The sequence below is a fragment of the Hyalella azteca genome, unplaced genomic scaffold (assembly GCF_000764305.2).
Source record: "Hyalella azteca isolate HAZT.00-mixed unplaced genomic scaffold, Hazt_2.0.2 contig8696, whole genome shotgun sequence".
NCBI classification, from domain to species: Eukaryota; Metazoa; Arthropoda; class Malacostraca; order Amphipoda; family Hyalellidae; genus Hyalella; species Hyalella azteca.
The window spans coordinates 125,151-146,936 of NW_025938782.1; the positions used below are offsets into that span (position 1 = coordinate 125,151).

The window sequence follows — 21,786 nt, forward strand, 5'->3', positions numbered from 1 at the left end:
CCAACCTTACACAGAGAAAATGAGCCTATTATATCACAAGTCTATTATATATCTTCTTATTCAAACAAGTAATTGTGAACAGGAATTTTAATTTGTTTTTCGAATAAGGAGATTATTATTGGAAAGTTCTTTGTCCTTCTGAATATTTGCATACATCTAATTGATAGTTTTCAAGCGAGGTACGTACGTTTACTTTCAAATTAGTACGTTTCTTCGGTTTATCTCTGTATTGTAATGCAGAGATATTGTTAATTTTAGATTAAATACGATTCGGGTTACGCGAAAACTCTAAAGATTGTATTAATGGAAGATCACGTCAGAAACTGTTTTTCCTAATTAATTGCAGAGGGTGACGATATGAGTGACGATATGAGTAAAACACTCATACTACTCATAAATACGAGCGTAAATAAGTTCAGTGTTCTGAAGTAGGATAGTTCGGACACACTAATATCTTCGAGGCTGAATTCTCACGCTATGTATTCAGTTCGAATGATCCAACGTAACATATAAAACAAACATAAGTTCTGAATTGATTCAGGCGAAGACAAAATTTGATTGAATCTTCTTATACATGACGATCAAGTAAAAGTATTATATCTTTCGGGAATCATTTTTACTCGGTATCAATGCATCAAAAATATGTCAGTAGAGTCTAGACACAAATGTAGTAAGTTTGCAGTTTGGCATAACATACTAATTTGTTTTGCTCTGTGCATTCGCTGATGAAACACTTGTCAATTTACTGGGCATTATTTGGGGTTGGACCAGGTACTCTTTTCTGACATGCCCAAATAAACGATTTTGCTCAATATATTCCCAATATTATTTATTGGACCAGGCATTTGTAGGGTTTCATCAAAATATCTTGAGTGCAATGAAGCAGTCTGGCAAAGATTTTCATAAGTAACTTCTATCTGTATTAAGGATAAATTTAGAAAAGCAATGAGCTTTATTACTTAACTTTCTGAATTATGGAAGTTTAGCTCATACATTTATACCAACATTGAACTATTTAATTAATTTTTTAGAGGCACAATTCTCTCTAAAAAATCTGTCGATGCTATTTGAATCCATAGGAGCTTCTTTACCCTAATAATGTGCCCAATTCAGAACTGGATTTGATAAATTTTATTCGTGAAAATTCTGGGTAAAATTTTCTTACCTCGAATGTAGGTAAAAATTTCAATCTAAATCTAGGATCTAGATTTCGATCGAAATTTTAACAAGTGAAATGAAATAACCGAGAATTGCTTTTATTAATTTGACCGCAGCTAAAGAAATGGGAAATTCAGTTCGATTTCCTGGATAAGGGTATAAGTGTAATTTCATTGATTCATAGCAGGTTCAATAATTTTTCATATAATCATACTAAGATTTTATGTGAATTGACGAATAAATGTTGAGGTTTAATTCGCAGTAAGAACACTCAAGTAAATCATCGACTTACGACGAACAAAAATTTGAGAAAAAGTTTTTTGTTCTACATGTAAACGACGGAACTTATTATTGCTTGAAATGCATCGGAATACAAGTAATGAGGAATTAACATGACTAATTCACATCTGTAATACTAATGCAATCAACTCGTTCAAAAAAAAAAAAATAGAAATTATTAAACTAACTTTTTGCCTGAAATAAGGATCATAATTGTCCGGGGCCTTTCTTATTCTGATGACTTCTATTATGTTGTGGAAGGAGAACAGCAAGAAGATCATTGATTGCTAAGTCACAGGATAACGAAGGACTACCTTGGGATTGTTTTACCATAGAATTCTAAGTAAATAAAGCTATTTGATAAATCCGGGGGCTATGATATATTGAAAACCAATGTCTCGTGTCATTAAAAAAAAACTAAGAAATTGACATTTTCAATCAACAGCTTCAACGTCAATCAATGGGTAATAAAACTATAAAATTTAACTAAAAATTTCCCAAATAGCTTAAGAAATAAAATTTTCATCCGATCCTAGAGCTTACCTGGATGAGGAGGCTTCCTGACAGGCTTCTTTTCCTTCATCCACGGATATTCCGGGACACCCATGCCGGGTGCCAGGCCATCCAGGTATGCCCCCATGGTTCCCTCGTGTGGATGACACCCACCACCAGCACCACCCATGTCTTGGGTGACATGCACTGCGTGAGGTACGACGTATTCACCCATTGAGGGAACGTAATGTTGAGAGACGCAAGATTCCATCTCATGCCTGTACGTTGCCTAGTTCACACTCCATCCAAACGGATGTTCCGATCATAAATGTTTGATAATTCATGTGTTCATTCTTGAGTGTTTATGTGTTCAGGTAGGGTTAAAGAGTTCATTTTGAATGCTATGAAATTGAGTTTTTAGATAAAATTCGAAATCAGCCTTTCTCAGTTTCTGTTGTCAGCTTCTTGTCTCCACGTTTAATTTATCAGAAAATTAATGAATGAGATATCGTGGCATATTTTTCGATTAGCGATACATCAAGTAAAACAGACCGCCAATCAAAAATTTGTGTAAGGAATCTCTTAAAAGCTTGGTCGCCAACATATTATTTTTATGACTTAAACATTTTTGAGCCGTGAAGAAATTTAATAAATTAATGTTTACGGGTAAGCATGTACGACATTTGAAATAACATGAAGCTGAATTCACGGTTTCTGTGGTTTAATAAATATCTAACAACAATATTGTTCATTTTCACAGTATTTTTCACATGCCTGGTACTTGATCGCATTTCTGTTACTTCTTGATAGTAATTTTTATCAAGTACTTAAGGCAAATAGAAATTTTCAAAATACTGATTAAAACTTAGTTCATAACCACACCGAGCCGGATATTGTATTATTGAGTTAGTAATAAAAATATTGTTACGACTTTAATTGACTCAATCTTGCAAAAACGCGACCGCTCCGTGACTTTATTATTAGAACTTTACTGAAAATTTTTCGTTTTCAATTTGTAAATAAAATATTCTTCACTAATAACACGGCTCTGAACGTGTGGTCTCAGAGAACTGAATGCACCTGACGGCTGCATCCAGACTGCTTGTTCCTAGCTTTGTTCACTCGTATCTTACTTTAAACTCGTCAACGAAAATACTTTATAACATCAACAAACTCCAAAAATCGTTTACTTTTATCGAATCATAGTCCGTCTCTCGTTCAAATACTTTCGAAATTATCGGGGTAAATTTGACGCGCTTCTGGCAGTGCCGCGATGAAGTCGCGCGTGGCTTTCCATGCAGTGCGCGACGCCTTCCAGAGGTGAACGCGAGACCGGCGCGCTGCTACCGCGGGGCAGGTTGAGCTGCAACTGCCGCTTCCAGCCGCACGCTGGTTTGTCCCTCCTTCGTGAAAGTGGACCTCGGCGCTTCCGATTAACCCTTACTCGGGACGCAACACGGTACAGGGATGTTCTAACCTGCGTACTCAAGGCACGCATGCACTATACTTGATAAAAACGGTGCGAGACTGCGCTGTGAACAGGAATATTATACCTTTTGTATTACCCTATGTACCGTTGTTCACGGTACGCCGTAAAAAGTGATGTTATATTCTGCGTATTCCTGATCCACATCCCTGTTCACGGCATTTTACCCTTTGTACTCCAAGCATGCATCGCTGTACATGGTATATGCCCTGAACAGGGATGTTGTATGTTCGTATTCAAGATACACGGGTTCCTAAACGCGATACGCGGTATATAAAGTTACGAATTTTCATGTAACAGAGGAGCGTACTGTTTCTTGCTAAAATTTTGCGCGTAACAACGAACCATGAGAAATATTTTTGCTGGAGTCCCTTAGTCATGAGTATATTTTCACCTGATGGGCGACATGAATTTTATGGAAATGTCATAAGACTGCATGTGTTGATCCATGCCAGAAATATTTTTCAGCAGGATCTACATATGGTCTATGAAACGCGTGCGCTACAACAGTAATGGCACCTTTAAAGAAGAAAAAGTGCTTAATTCTGGGAAGAAAACTCTAATAATGCTTTAAGTATCAAATGTTAAGTATCAAATGACTTCTTGTGCTTATTTTTATGCACACAATAGCCTGAAATATAAGCAAGGCATTTTTTATCATATTTTTAAAAATTATTATTATTATTATTACTATTATTATTATTATTATCGTAAAATAATCAAATGGTTCGGTCATGCAGTTTTCAGAGTAGATGTAGATACAATCCCATTAACTCTTGCGGATAGTTGAAGCTTTTCAATGAACAATTTTCCTTTATTTGCATTTTGTCTCTAATAAATTGGTTCCTCTATTACTCTGCGCTTCAATATAGTTATCTGGAAGATGAGAATAATAACTAACTTGAATAAAAACGACCTCTCTGATGTATGCATCTACTAAGCTTACAATGGATATAATTAGATTCAGCCCATGTACGAAGTAAAAATATCTCTCGGATCATATTTTCCTGAATTTTTAATTTGAATAGCTTTCTGAAGAGCTCATGAAAATTATTTTTTAATGCAGCGATTTTTTTAACTTTCATTAGGCTTAATACTGTCAGCATACATTTAAGACTTTCATTCAGACATTTCTCTCCATTCTGCAGAAATAAAGAGTTCCGATTACCTATTATTCACCGTATTAACAAGGAATGCTAGTAGACTATGAATACTTTGCTATAGCATCCGCTTCAAAGTTATTGATATGTCCCCGAAACATCTGTAGATCATCAAAGGAATTAGTAAACAATAATAAAAACATTCTCTCGAAATATTGGGAAATAGAATATCCGAATAAAAGTTAAAGCTCAAAATTAAAATTAATTGGGAGAAATTTATAACAAATTTCATACGGAACTCATCAACCAAACTCCAGCTACGCAGGTTCGGTCACTCGTATCGTCTGAACTATCAAAGTGAGAACCAAATAAAAGATGCCAACACATCGTGCCGGGAATTCTGTCATTTCCATTGGCAAATATAAGGATTGGTCTTGCAATCTATATTGACGGTACGTGGTATAGGCGAAGTCTGCCTCCGACATGCGCCGGGGCACGCAAATTTAACTGTCTTATGCTAACACTCACTGGATTAGAACACGTCGGCATCACGTCTTCGTAAACAGTGAGTTGCCGAGGCTTCGATCTATTGGTTCCACGGGCCCGATCGAGCAGTGAGAGACGGAAAAATTATAAAGCAGTTCTTTAGTTGGGTTTATCTGCAGCATCGTATAATGAGAATTTTCCTTTTTATGAAATGTTAGTTCAAAATAGCATATATCTCTATCAAAACTTCCTTTTTATGACATTTCCTGTTACGAATGGTATAGGCACTCTATCAAAACGACTGGTGCTCATTGATAGCACATGGATTTCCTTTTTTTATTCACAGAATTTTAAGTGAGTTTTATGCAGATTAATATTTAGGATTAAGATATATTGATGTATGATGAGCGAAAAAATTGTCAGATAGAAGACGAGTAATCAAAACACATTCAATTTCACAGAAAATAACACTTATTCCTATTATGAAATTCTTGTCAGATGTTTGGAATTTTTTCCAATTTCTGTACCTACAAACTAGGAAGTAAGCATCAATAAATCGTTCATTATATACTAATTCTCGTTAGTGAATACTAATCAACATTCTCCACGTCATAACGAAGCACAATTCACCAACGAAATATACTATTTACTGCACATAATATATAACCAAATAAAAAATTTACTTAGCAAATTCGAATTCTGAGATACATCAAATACTTCCACCGAATTGAAGTGCTTACACATATATCTTTGCTAGCATGAACTTTTACCTGGTTTTGAGGAGTAAACTGACGAGATATTAATCAAAATCAGGTTAATTTCTATAACTGTACGCACAATTACATATCGCGTTGCTGCTCGCAGCATTTCGATCGACCCTGTACGCAAATATCTAACGGTCATAAAACTCGCTTAACCCTTCGCAGGTAGCTATTATACCAACATGGCCTCATAAGTTATGAAGCCAAGATATTTATTTAGACGGAAATTAAGGACAGTTAGGCTCGTGAGGCACTTACAAAGAGCCTTTTGACAGCTTCTCAAATGTTTGTGATCATTTTCTACTCGGGATTGATTCCTCTTCTCATTTGCATCGCAGGTTATGGCCAAGCATTATTATAGGTCTCCGTAAATTAGGAGTGGGATTTGGCATATAAATCGCATGGCAAACTTCTTATGATTTCAGGGCAGAGTTAATTTTCGCAAATGACTTGCACTTTTAGTGGGGTGCACGTGCTGGATTTTTAGGAATACTTTCTTGAAGTATTTGTTTGAGTATTATTGAACAATCAAAAGAACGTACATATATTTGATTAAATATTATTCTAATATAGTTTGTGCATAACATGGAGAAATCTATGATAGATTTTTACATTTGTTTTGCAACAAGAGCAAGTTATTCGCAATGAGGTTAAAAATTGGAAAACAATTCATTGCTAAGGAAATTGTAAGAATAGTAAATAACTAATCATTATTAAGTATAATTAACAAAATCATCGTTTTTTTAATCTTTTTCATTAAGGACAATAACTATTGTCATTATTTATGTATAATGGAAAATTTGTGGGTAGACTACAATTATGAGTATAATTGAAGGTGAATTCAAAATTTGACGTGTAAAAATTCTTCGTCATTCATGCAGTACGTTCAATGATCGTCTGCACAACTGAATTCATAAATAAAACTCTTCTCATTCATGCGATAGTTGAGTGCAATAAACTTACTTTATTATAAGTTCGAGCAAGCAAGTTTGTTATTCATCGGCTTTAACTACTGTAATATTCATAACGGAATTCGTTCGATTTTTTGCCAACGATAACATTTTGCGGTTCTACGTTGCCAATTGATAAAGTGTTCACAATTTTCGTTAGAGATGAAGGGATTTTTTCAGCATGGCTAACAGGGTTTTGATGAATGAGGTAACATTAGTTCCTGATTATCAGTAATATTATTTTTATTATGGATGGAACATGCATATGCACGAACATGGAAAGCGATTAGCAATGAAATACATTCATATATATGTGAAAAATATGTGAAGTCAAAAATATGAACAGAGAATAATTATTAATTAATATTAATACAAATAATTTTTCATAATTATTCTGATTTTCATTTTGGTCAGGTGCACGGGATTACAAGCAAAGTACGTAGTTGGATGATAGACATATAACTTTCCGCGAAGCTATAATAGGCAATCATGAGACGTACAGTAAGTGCATTCAAGGCAAATACACAAGAAATTAATACAGAGAAAGCTTTAATATATATTGGAGTCTAAGAAAGAAAAAGTTAGCCGTTGTTTGCCATTATTTGACGTACATGGAAATTATTCAATTTTTTCGCAATTTAATTAAACAGGCAAATTAGTTAATTTATTGGCTTGGCGTAGATTTTGGAATTTATTATAAATTTAGTAACAATAGATTTTGAAATTTATTATAAAATGACATTTCTTAGTGTTTATTTTTTATGAAGTTGTTTCAGCCTATATATAAGAGTTCATCATATAAATACATATTTTTGAGCAGACAGCGAAAAATTTAACGCTTCTCTTCTGAAATTGTTTTACGGAACAAGTAATTTTCACGTGAGTACGTTTAACTATCAGCCAATGTTTTATTTCCTTTCAACGTAGCTAATCTCAGCGTGAATCTAAGCTCATATATAGCGAGTATACAGTCACAATGCAATGCGATTCAAAGAGCGCCAGCGTGAACATCGCTCTAGCTTCACCATTCACCCTTTTTCCAAGTGTCAATCATTGGCTCGATGAGAATACATCCATGGCGTAAAAAAAATTCGCTGATGAGGATCAGAAAATTGGTTCTCTGAAAAGAGAGCCGCTATAACATGGCGGAAGAAGATTAGAGATACGTTACAGATTTATGCAAAGTAAATGATAGCGTGAACTAAGGCAAACGGCTGCATTTAAAACTATAATTACCGACCGTATGAAATTTTAGTTATAATTTTAAAGTTAATACGCAGAATAAGCAAAATACTTAAAAATCTACAAATTTTTACAAATAATTCAAATAATTCAAATAATAATTTTTACAAATTCTACAAATCTACTCAAATAATCAGGATATTTATTTAGGTAATTTAAATATTTTATCATGAAATAATTAAGGTTCTTGTCTGGTATGAAGCTACACGTTTTAGAACGAACTAAAAAATTCCAACATGTCGTCACCACGAGCGCAAAAAAGGGTGCGAAAAGCAAATCATTTGCACTCAGGGGAACGAGTTAACTCCTCCTCGGCTGTCAATCAAACATTTCAGCGCAGAAGGGGAGATTTAATAGCAATGGCGGGCGGATAATGTCTTAGACTTTAAAGCCTTCGCTGCACGCACCGTGAGACAAGTATCATTTGGATGCGTTTCAACGTAAACCAAATATGGTCATTTTAGATCCTGTATTATAAAAGCTATGATTTTGCATACGTTTTTATGAGCTAAAATATACAAGTTATAAGAATACATCAGAAGTGTCATCATTTACATGTTTCTTTGTTATATGTCGCAAGAAAAAATTTTCGCAGTGAATTTAAGAAGAGGACACGTGTGATCTCCGAACTAAAACGATAACTGAACGGGTTTTTGACTCGCCCGATCGGACTTATTCGAGACTGCAGTTTCGATTTAGACTCTAGATTTCAACTTTTACATAAATAATGGTCAAAAAAATAAAAAATAATTATCTATTATTGTGCTTATAATTTATTTCATTCATATACCCCTCAAAATCCTAAAAATTACTTGATTTAGAATATTATTAGAGTTAAAATCAATTTATTTTAATGTTAAAGCCAATATTTTAATTTTAAGATGTGAAATAGCGTGGCATGAGCTTAACTTTGGTTGGTATTTTGTCAGTCTCGTGAGAGGTAATTGTAATATGATCATGATCATTAAGCGTAATAATCATTAAGATATATCTGCTGTGTCGGCACCCAATTCATTGTAACATATGATAGCGAATTGCAAAATATTGCTATTCCAATTAAGATTTTTCAAATCGAACTGGCATTGTAACTATAATTTCAGCTATCCATTAAAGTTTCCAGAGCCTCCACACAATTCCCAAGGTGGCAGCAATCGAGGTGAAGTATCAGGCCGGCTTCACGCTTCTCCCGATTGCAGTTTCCTAGAGGAGTATTTTTCTGCCGAGAGAGTGTGCTGCAAACCTCACTCTGTAATGGAAGCCAACTAACTAATGGAGTTGCGAAGAGCGTCTTTACTTTTATAAATATAAAAAAAAACGAAATTCACCATAGTTTAAATGAAAAGTTGTTCATTGAAGATATGGAGAATTTACCTGGAGTTTTATTTGATGTTCAACTCTTGTTGAACTCGCGATTTAAGCAAACCAATGATGGAGATGTCGTGTCAAAATTGCGGAATAGCCGATTCTATGGAATCGGCAGCCAGTTTGCCGAATCAGTAGAATTTTTAACTATGTATTTGTATTGTATTTGACATATGTATTTAAAAATATACTTACACGTAAGTTTCACATTTCAAAGCAAACCTTATCATCCTGCGCTCCAATCCACCAATTACGCGAGTGTTACAGAAACAAGAAATATTTTTGAAAACAATTTTTTTATCTTCTGTCGTTAATACCGAACTAATCCATTTCAAACGCGGGCAAGGGAATTAGCTATAATTTTTATTCTTCCCTGGAACTTTTATTAAGAACCTCACTTCCAGACTTATATGGACAAAGTTATTATATGAGTTATCTTACACGAGCGAAGTAAATCCTAGTCTTTCGCTGACTTTCGAAATTCGTATTCGAAAGAGGAGATTCAGCGAACGCTCGTGCACGATAACTCTCTTGCCCAGCTGGCATACAAATCCTTTAATTGGCACACTAAATTTTTATACGTATTGCAAAGTTTTGATCACAACTTCATACCTAAGATGATAATTAGGTGTGGGATACGAGCGACTTTATCCCGCGAAAACTTTCAAGATTACACGGGCTTTGCAATCTTCATAGAATATACACGTCGGTGGGGCAACTTCGGTGTTTACTTTTGTTTAGAGCCCGGGGCGCAGGTGCGTTGTGGCTGCGATTATGATTACTACAGCAAATTATTTCATACATGAAACGTGCTGCACCTTATTTCAGTGTAAACTTATTGCATTACGGATGCAAATTAAGAAATTACAAAGAAATTGAGTCCATTCAATTACATTATTAAAATTAACTGCTGTCAAAAATCTGGCACGGCAATTAAACTGTGTGAAAATTACTCGAGTTCGGGAATTTCTAGTGCATTTCAATGCAAAAATCAGGGATTAATATTTATGAAGGTTAAATTAGTCTGAACATGAAATGATAAAACTAACGCTTTCTGAGCAAAATTTTTATTCAGTCCATCCAGCATAACTGTACTATAATCAGATTTTTTATTAACACTAATTTTTTGATCGACTGCACCCAAACATTTCGCTTCATTAATCAGGACCGGATTTGATAAGAAAAGCATGTTACGTTTGGTTAATTTGTTGTGGGTATAGTGGCAGGTTCCGTTAACAGGTGAAAGCAACAGCCTTATTTAAATACTTTATTGCACATAAACCACATTATTACAGACTTGCTGCATTAAATGAGACACGTAGTACATGTTCACACTCGAGAAACTTATGCGGGTAATTAAAAGTCTTCAGTTCAAGGAGCTACGTTTCACATGACAAGTGACGCTTTTTTATTCTTCACGTCCACGTTCTTACTGCTTTTATTTTCCTATCTACAATCTCTGACCACAGTTTCAATACACTCTAATTTATTATTAAAATTCCAACACTGATTAATTCAAAATTGACAATACATTTATTTACTAAAAGTCTAATACATAAAAATATAATAACGTTTAATCTACGACATTGGGATATTATTGAACCTCAATAACTGTTAATCTTTCATGTAGAAGCAAGCTCTCAGTTAAATAAATGCCACTATTTGAGAAGTACTGTCTCTGTCGTTTCATTTCTGATCAAGCAGATGTTTTATTACCTTTCAGTAAGAACATATATAGAAATTCTAGCAGAAAATTCACCACGAATGCTGGACTCCTAAAGATGTGTAATAATTTTTGAAATCGGAAATAAATGCGACCAAACGAAGGAGGACAAATAAATTCAATAAGCATCAAATGACATATTTAACATTGAGAACAGTCACATACCTACACGTATATTACATAGTCACATATATTATCGAAGACTTGAAATAGACACGTAGAAAGCCTACCTGGGCTAATAAAGTTGACCGCAATTTGTATGTAAGTTGAAGAAGGAAGCCTCCGGCCTGACCTGCCACCTGATGCGACAACGATGATCAGCGACTCTATGGTCAGGAGGGATCTGACTAAGTTATTTGTATGCAATGCAGCCTGTATTTGCATAAATAAATTGTAATGCACCAAAGACTTTGGATTATGTCAAAGTCGTTCGAAATTTCATTTAACGATTTTCATTCAAAACGCAAAAATCTCCTAAAAATTAAAATACTATAGCGTTTACGTCCGAATTGCCGAGTCGTAAAATTGATGATGCAATTTTCTAATCACAAATTTAGGGATGGTAATCCTTAAACTACAATTTTGGGAATTTACCGATGTTGAAATTGTTTATTTTAGTCATTCATTCAGAAGTCGATGAACTATGTTGTAAGTTGTCATTGAGTGAAGAATTCAATTACAAAAAAGTAATATTTAAAGTTTTTGAAAGATTACTGCTAAAATCCTCAGCCTACAAACTGTGCCTGAACTGCGCCACCAACGCAACAAACTCTGTCTGAACTACGCCACCACCGCAACAAACGCTGCCTGAACTGCGCCACCAACGCAACAAACTCTGCCTGAACTGCGCCCCAACCGCAACAAACGCTGCCTGAACTGCGCCACCAACGCAACAAACTCTGCCTGAACTGCGCCACCACCGCAACAAACTCTGCCTGAACTGCGCCACCACCGCAACAAACTCTGCCTGAACTGCGCCACCACCGCAACAAACTCTGCCTGAACTGCGCCACCACCGCAACAAACTCTGCCTGAACTGCGCCACCACCGCAACAAACTCTGCCTGAACTGCGCCACCACCGCAACAAACTCTGCCTGAACTGCGCCACCACCGCAACAAACTCTGCCTGAACTGCGCCACCACCGCAACAAACTCTGCCTGAACTGCGCCACCACCGCAACAAACTCTGCCTGAACTGCGCCACCACCGCAACAAACTCTGCCTGAACTGCGCCACCACCGCAACAAACTCTGCCTGAACTGCGCCACCACCGCAACAAACTCTGCCTGAACTGCGCCACCACCGCAACAAACTCTGCCTGAACTGCGCCACCACCGCAACAAACTCTGCCTGAACTGCGCCACCACCGCAACAAACTCTGCCTGAACTGCGCCACCACCGCAACAAACTCTGCCTGAACTGCGCCACCACCGCAACAAACTCTGCCTGAACTGCGCCACCACCGCAACAAACTCTGCCTGAACTGCGCCACCACCGCAACAAACTCTGCCTGAACTGCGCCACCACCGCAACAAACTCTGCCTGAACTGCGCCACCACCGCAACAAACTCTGCCTGAACTGCACCACCACCGCAACAAACTCTGCCTGAACTGCACCACCACCGCAACAAACTCTGCCTGAACTGCACCACCACCGCAACAAACTCTGCCTGAACTGCGCCACCAACGCAACAAACTCAGCAGGTCTGTATCTGTATCGGACCGCTGCCGACTCCTGGCCCATGTTTGTAGCGCGGGTCCGCGAAGCAAAACTCGTATGGTTGACAGGAAAAATCTAAAAACAGCGCTCGCATATATTTAGCGTCCCAAGAACTAAAATGCAAACTAGAGAGCAGTTAAGGCCCTCTACTCGCGGCAATATATCTGGAGACAGGAGCCCGCCGCCCCTCTGGCGATCTCCCCTCAAGCTCGCAAGAAGGTGAACAAGGCATGGGACTCTTATACTGAACCTTCAAGGACGACGATTCAACCTTATGCTTTTTCAAGATTTTATCGTATTCTTAATTTTTAATGCTTATATGTATATAGTTTTTTTCTATTTATTCATGTGATTGAAAGAAACAAATTATTACACACATTTCAGTGACATTTGATAACTGGAAAGAGGGCAATAACATTTTCTGATGAGCTTATAATCTCCGAGTAATTGACATTTTTCTTTCGATAGTATTTTTGTTATCGTAGTTTTGGCTTGCACTCTGTATTTTGCTATGATATTTCAATTCACCAAAGACGTCGCGCCATTTTATTTCGTAAGGGCCCTGTCATCTATTCGGTCCATTCAATTGAACCAACAAAATTCTAAAATTCTACGATAATATAATATTCAATAAGAGGTCATGTCGAAGAATTGAACTTCAGCACATTTTGCTTGATCCTTTTGGTTTCGTATAATGCCTAATATACAGACACGTTCAATGAACTCATATGTACTGTCTTCAATCAATACAACAATTTAAAATATAAGAAAAATTGAATTTTTGTAAATTAAATGGCTCGGAAGTTTCAAGGGAAATCACATCGTATTTTTGGCGGTGCTCGAAGACCTCGCCTCAAGACATCATAAAATACGCATATTTTCCAAAAATGCCAATTATTGCTGGTGATGGCGAATTTCCTTAAGAAGGAAGTAAAGTATAGGGAATATTTAAATATTGGTCTTATAATTAGTAGAGCGGAGCCAAGATAATGTCTGCCGTAAGGTACGCAGGCGGCCACTCGCGTCAAGTACAGTGGCAGAGAAGCACCCGCCTCCAACAAAAAAAAAAAAAATAAATAATAAATAAAAACGCAGGTTCTTTCTCCTTGACACTCCTGGGTCCAGATATTATAATTTGTATCGACCAGTGTATTGAATCCGTAAATTTTTTTCAATATTTTTGCCTAGATGTCGCAACAAATTTTCAGGATAAGGTTTCTAAGCATCATCGGAACAACAGGACCTTCCGTGATCTTCTCAATGGAACCGTAACAATTTTTGAATTGTGTCTTATATAAAGAGAACGCAGAAATTTCTCCTACCTCCAGTTTAAAAATATCCACCGAAGCTCCATACTTGATGAAATTTTTTTTTCAAAAATTGCATCCTTTATCGTAAAGTGTTTCCATGCGAATTTGTTTTTGATCTATTGCATCCAAAATAAATGATTATAAGTCCCTGAAAGCCTGTCGTTGTTATAATAAACTAAAAATATATAATTAATATTATTGTCTTCAGTGCTTAATTACAGGAAAAAATAATAGCGGTAATAACAAAAATGAAACGTGTAGTTTGTCACCTCGTCAAGCCATTAATTTAGTGTACCCTAAATCATTTGAGCATCTGGACGATAATAACTGCCTTCTCCCTTGCAATGCGACCATCCTCCTTCATCACAAACTTCGATGGAGGGCCAGAGAGCGAACGAATTTTTAGTCCACCGCCCTAAGTGGAGGAAAGGTTTATTATGCGCCATGTCCAGGGCTGTTGAACGCAGCATCTCGATCTTCCTCTGCTACTAATCAAAGCCTATGATTTTGGGCCCGCCTTCTTATCAGTTAGCGGCTGTAAAAGTCGTGACCGACTGCATATTGATAAGTTTCTTGCGCACGCCCGGCGCGACAGTATTGGGGCATCGCACGCGATCGGCTCATCGATTTTTTCCGAACTTTCTGCCTATTTATCGCGCACTCCGACTGAAAATGGACTTATTGAAAGAGCTTAAGCCCACTATCGTAAGTTCTCTAGACAGATCCCGAAGAACACTGCCGTTATATCTGATGGTTTGTACTCCTCCCTGATAAGTAAATACACGGGGATGTGGGTATTAGGACCTTAATTTCGTTAATAGATTATTCACATATGAAAAAATTGAAAAAATGTTTAATTACATAAATGTTTCACTTGGCCGGTGGACTTTATTTAAAAAATTTGCCTGTAAATTTTACCACTGTTTCACATTAAGTGGAATTCCTTTTCAGAGAATAATTAGACTATAAGATATGAATTATTAACAAAGAAAGGCTGCTCTAGAGTTGTAGTGCTTCATTTGGGTTCTCCACCTCCGCTTAGGCACATAGTACATAGGAGATAGATCACGCACTCCCATATAATACTTTATTACAGCAGCAGTAATCAATATGTACAAATAAGAAATCGATCAGAAGGAGACTTCCGACGAGGACTTCCGAAAGTCAACAACCCCTCAATACCTAAAATAACTCGTCCCTATAGTAAGTTCCGGTCCGCGATACAGTTACTACCGTAATGTCGAGATACACGCTATTTTGTAACATAAATGACTTAATCCTTACAAAGGACATTACAATTTACAATTGCCAATAAGTTAACAAGTTCACATATTTTCGCTTAAGAACAATAAAGGTAGAGTTGTAATCTAGTGGTTTTCACTGTTAGAAAAACACTTCGATATCACAAACGAATAACTTCAAAAGATTAATAGGACCACAAATAAACTAAAGGATGTTTAAGGCTTGCAAACATCGCCAGGAATCTAAAAAAGGTCATTTCTTCCTCGACAAAAGAAACATCATAACATCCAAACGTACGACGCCAAATCACAGGAGCGCGGCAGCAGGTTATGTATCTCTCGAAAGTCGCTCTTTTCTTTGTCTTATGCAAATAGAAATGTGAGAGGCGGCATTAAACTTTCAGATTTAGAACCGCAATATTGCGGCTTTTATTGTGTTTAGGGAAGACCGGCTTGAGTCGAAGGGCCGTTTTCCGACTTCATGAAGAGGTGATATTTTCGAGACCCTTTTGGCTGCTGCCTGCATGCTGACTGAAGACAAGCTATCGCTTTCGGTGCCACACTCTTTTTTGAAGGCATTGAATAAAGTGCATATTTTTTTAGCAAACATTTATTTTATAAACGTAAAAAAATTCTTGACCGAAATGCAAGCAATTAACTGCATTAATAATATTGATGTGGTACGTAGTACAACCGAGTGGTAGTATGCCGTAGTAGTTCAATTCATTTAATTTTAATTTTTTTTTTCATACTTTATCGTTGCGAATAAGCTTATAATCTTCTTCATGTGCTCCAAAATTAAATGTGAAGCAGAATTATAAAAATATTTGCAAAATTAACACAATGTGCTCTATAAGTGCCGTGTAATCATTCATATTAATTTATTCTTACTCTTATCTCTAGCATATAGCATCGACAAGAAATTAATTCGTATTGTAGCGGGGAACCACTAGCATGTACTGACCATGATCGTTAGTCTACTATACATTGCGTTGGCGAGATAATCTGACACCAGCCTGGCTGAAAGTGATCATGGTGCAAGTTTTGAAGTCATAATCATGAACAAAATACGCTGAAACCAAAGGTTATTGTAAGGCCTCAGTAAATAAACATTTATTGCAATAAAAGATAATTATTTCAATATAATAAATAACAATAATCGTTCTATTCAATCACACGGAAGATCCACACCCTGCAGCAATTGTCTTTATAATACAGCAATCGTCTCAAATGCTATATTTAACTTACAGGGGTTATCTTGACGTCTCCAGAGTGGTTCAGATGCTAGCAGCTAAATCATACAATGACAAATAGGTATAGATGCGGTTTTCTTTCAATGACAAATTTTCAAGTAAATATTCCACTCTTCCCACAATCGCGATGATTTCATTTGATGAGCCGGGACCGTTACGGGTGATGGGGATTCAACGGAATCAGCACCGCGGCCAATTACGTCTATTAAGCTCTCTTAATATTCAAAGATGTGCAATCTTACATAGAGTTGATTCGATTCGTAATTCAGCACGAAGATTTACAAAGAAATAATTCACGTCATCAAAGGACACTTCAGCACCGTCTGTCTTTACACGAGTTACATTTTTGGTTCGTAGTAAGGCAATTCTTATCGTGAATGACGGTTACCTCATTCGTCTCTTGTCCGGTGCTATCTGGCCTCTCCCGCTCGTATCCCTCCTCTTTCACAAACCTATAAGTGACGCGATAATCATCGCACACCGGTGCAGAACACCATAAAATTACCGATTACACATAAATAGGAACCTACTAATTATGAATCAACCAATTTGCTATGAATAAAAATCTGAATAATTGAGTATTACAAAAATAATAATATTTTTTTTTACTTTAACAATTTCGATTACTAAATATTCTTTAGAACTGGAGTCTATACCATTACAGTATACTGGATTAGTGGATATGATGTGATTTCTAAGTTGCTCACTACAGCTTATGTCCTCCAAAAGTTACTTGCTCTTCATCACGGTCCTAAGGCTACAAATCACTGCCACTGTCCAATATTTTATGCGAGTTGTCTTTTTCCGGATAGTTTTGCATTGAATCTTCGGCAAGTACCAATTTTTTTAACTTCCCTGAACTCGGATTAAAATTAACCCGTTGAAGAAGGTTACATTTCCAGCACGTGAGCTCGGACTGGGTTGTAAATCTTATATATACTGCGCAACAATCAAGCGAAATTTCACTCTACATATTTATATAGAATAATGAAGCAAATCATCCCATTAAATCACTCAACATATCAATGAAGTGAAATTTCACTCTACATGTTTCTATAGAAAAATCGAACAAAATCATCCCAGCAAATCATACTACATAACAATCAAGTAAAATTTCACTCAACATATTTTTATAGAATAATGAATGAAGCAAAATTTCACTGTAAAAAAAACTAAATTGAAAAATCGAACCAATCATCCTACTAAATTACATAGATTTCTCGTGGATTGCTTCGAATAAATTTGTCAATGCAGATGAGACATCAGAAACGCCGTAAAAATTTCTATTCGTGACATTTCTTGAAATTCAAAACTTAAGTAGTATTATTTCATCGACATCGCATGATCACTCTATTTAATTCTTGCCTGAAATTTGCTTTGTGCTGATAGAATGACCAGATAAGTGCCTGGAAATGCATCTATATACATTCAATCAAGCCAAATACGAAAGGAAAATAAAAAGTGCTTTTGATAAAATAATTTAATTGCGAAGTCTTGCATCGGCTACAAAAACTTTCCACTGAAAGATGAAGTTAATTTTATAAAAATGCTGCTAGAGAGTACAGTTCCGTTAAACGTACTTCATTTCTTTCACCGCAACTTTGATCACGAGCCTTTTTGCACCTTCTTACCTCCTGAAGTCGTTCCTGTGATTACATTGACAATATTATTGATTTTTCATTGCATAAGTTCTATGTTTTGTAAAAATGTTGAATTTTTCAGACGTGAACAAATAAACAGCAATAAATGCGGCAAATCAATTTTCATTCCCCAATCTTGAATTCATTCATCAATCACCTGATTGCGTTGTTACCTCTACAATTAGCATGAAATTGCAAAATTTTCGATTTTTCATGGGGCCGCAAAACGATTTCTTCTTGAGTAGTATAAATGCAAGCCTGAATCACGGCACAACAAATCCGGTTGCCAGGGTGTAAAGAACTCACCAGAAAGGTTGCCGTAAAATAGATGATATGCGAGGGATAGAGTGAGCTATGACCGCAAATTTCGAACCCGCTGGGAAAAATTGCGTTTCTGAAGGAGTTAAGAGGCAGGTGTTGTATATGGCCTCGCAAGTTAGTGGGAAAAACTCCTAAATGGTTACAGCGTTTCAAGTCTAACAACAAAAATGGCGCAGCTTTCAAAATCTGCAGCAATCACGTTGACGCTTGCAAAACTCACAATATTTGGGGCCTGCTTAAGGAGCTTCTTGAAGTTTATTCTCAACAACGCGGGTAAATTTCCGACTGAATTGGAAATTTCGGTCAGGAAATGTTATTGGGTATTAATTGGTTACGAACCTCTGTTGTTATAATGATAAAAAACACGTATGCGCATAATTACGAGTAGTCTTAGAGTCTTTCTTTATATCATGCTTTTCGTAAATAAATTCACAAAATAACTAAAAATCGCCACACATCTGGTACATATATAGAAATATATATACCAGACCTGACTGTACATATAGAGGATAAGGTATTCAGAATTTTCCGGACCAGAGTTACCCTAAGCTGTTCTCTCCCACGCATCCACCACCAACACTCGGAAAGGGTGCAAGCTATCGTAAATTGTCGTGAATAATCGTAAATAACGCCATTCTGCGAGCACGCCACAAAAGCAGTAAAGCAAGCGCCAAAAGGGGAGCAGTAGTATAACAATCTCTGAGATTTATTGCTGCCTCTGTACATGATTATATTTCTTAATACTGGCTCTTAAGAATTATCTTAGGGCTGAATATTTACCGCTTCGTATCAGTAAAAAGTTTTGTCTGTTATACGAGTGGGAAATTAGTGTTAGATCACTCATGATGATAAATTCAGTGACAGTTTGATATACTCAATTTTAACATGTATAAAAATACTTTTTCATGAATGTAAGTTCGGAACATTCGTAAACTTTTCTTGAACGTTTTTATTGTACGTCTGTGGTGATGAAAGAATGAGGCACAGTGAGATTAAACTTTAATTCCAATAAAATAAAGTCTTGCACTTTTAACTTTTTTTACTTCTATAATTTTACTCTTATGTCATAATTATATTATTATTATGTATGAAGAAATGAAAACAGTAGGTACCGTTGTATCGAGGATGTTTGACGGTTCGGGTTCGTCAAACGTCATGTTGTATTAAGGATGTTTGACGGTTCAGGTTCGTCAAACATCATGTTGTATCGAGGATGTTTGACGGTTCAGGTTCGTCAAACGTCATGTTGTATCGAGGATGTTTGACAGTTCAGGTTCGCCAAACGTCATGTTGTATCGAGGATGTTTGACTTTATGTCATAATTATATTATTATTATGTATGAAGAAATGAAAACAGTAGGTACCGTTGTAGCGAGGATATTTAACGATTCGGGTTCGTCAAACGTCATGTTGTATCGAGGATGTTTGACAGGTCAGGTTCGTCAAACGTCATGTTGTATCGAGGATGTTTGACAGGCATGACACTATAAAGGCTGCCGACGCGGTCTCCCTGCCACTGTTTACCAAGAGTGCCTACGGGTCATCAGCTGCGGTATAGAACGCTTTTGCTACCGCTTACCGTCACCATCGTATAACATGTAATCAACTGGATTTAAATATTTTTTGGCGCGATCGCATTAAATTGAACGATTTTTGTTTTTGTCACTATCCTATGAATAAGAATTTATCGAAAAACTAAAAATTTTTTGAAAATAAATTTCTCACACACATTTTTTGGTGAATGTGATAGTACGAAAAACGTAAATTAAAAATTTCAAGTCACCTGATTTCAATAATTTTTTTAATCGGCCTGATTCAATAGTTAAGATTTGATCGATCGTTTGCAACACTAACGAATATGGGTTAATTTGCGAGTAAATTCGTTTTTATCACTGCAGTTAAAAAGTATCCTATATCAGTAAAAATATAGTCGCTGTGCAACGAAATGATTTTTTACTCTTACTTACATTATCAGCTAATAATTCCAATTACAAACTATTTGTAATATTTCCCGTGAATTAATTCAACGAATTAGTTGTCCTGCAGTAATTTATTTATTATTATTATATGAAGATTTAAAATATAAATTACATCAGGCTTAGAAATTGGTGGTAAGGACATCGATTTAACTTCTGAAAAGCATAATGGGAACATAGGAAGAACATTAGAACATATTGTAAGGGCTTAAAGTAGGTTTCTCGGCTTAAACTTCTGATGTTAAATAGTTTTCAGCATCGTATGAAAAAGCTAATTTTATATTAATTCATAAATAATCATGATATTTGGAGAAAGTGAGGAGATGGTTCAATTTTGCATGAAACCGCGGCTGATTTTTTTAGACAATGTAATTCGACAGTGTGAGGCTATTGAAATACAAGCAAATTTTTGGACTTCAGTCGTTATTGGACTGAATATATTGGTCGTTGACGTCACATATTAGCTATTAAAAGCTCAATAATGCATTACGCTTCTCAAAAACTACATAAAAAATAAAAAAGAAATTTGAATACATGAAACTGTAAGAGATGAATAATGTTATTCTGATCCGTAGTACGTATAAGTACTTTGGCATCCTCACATCCTTCTCTGATGTGTAAGGACATTCACATATGTACGCGTCCAACAAGAAGCCTGCGACCAATTTGGTGGGCGGTGAGATTTCAAGATGATCAGCTCGTAATCTGCCACAATCCAAGAGGTGCTGGATCCCTTCTTTAACCGTCACTACCTTAATGGACACCGCAAAATCACATGTCAAAATTTCAGCTCTGAAACTTTTGAATGCTTTGAATGACGCGCTGCCGTCGGTTTTATCGCCGAAGATTTTAGGCTGTCTAAACTCAGCCTCCACAAAAGAGGCCTTGCAAATGACATCCTCGACCCAGAAAAGTTAGACGAACTAGGCTTTTCAATCCCAACTGATAACATCTTTAGCCAGTGATGAGAACTCGGGGAAACCTTATTAGGAACTCCCTCGCTTCCTATTCAAAGCTTCAGCGAAGTGGAAATGTATTGAAACTTATTTTGGGCAGTAATTAACCTAATTATTGAACAAGTAAAAATAAATTAAAGTTAAGTATAGCAATATATTCAAAGATGAATAACGGTAAATGAAACATACTCCTAAATAAAATGACAAAACTCACTACTATATAAACATAACTATAGGTTGTTCGATTAATTATAGGTTAATTACGTCATAAAGTTAAGTAATTATTGGAAAGCCTCTGTTTTTTTTAACTTAAACCATTATCCAGCATT

At 36.2% G+C, this 21,786-nt stretch overlaps 1 protein-coding gene across 1 annotated transcript in view; it reads right to left on the reverse strand.

The window, feature by feature from the left end:
* Nucleotides 1-3,048, reverse strand: part of LOC108671902 (homeotic protein proboscipedia) — a 63,124-nt gene extending 60,076 nt beyond the window's left edge. Inside the window, exon 1 of the mRNA XM_018159498.2 lies at nucleotides 1,981-3,048. Coding sequence (XP_018014987.2) covers nucleotides 1,981-2,200 — 220 coding nt within the window. The 5' untranslated portion in view covers nucleotides 2,201-3,048. The remainder of the gene's footprint in view (nucleotides 1-1,980) is intronic.
* Nucleotides 3,049-21,786: the final 18,738 nt, after the last annotated feature.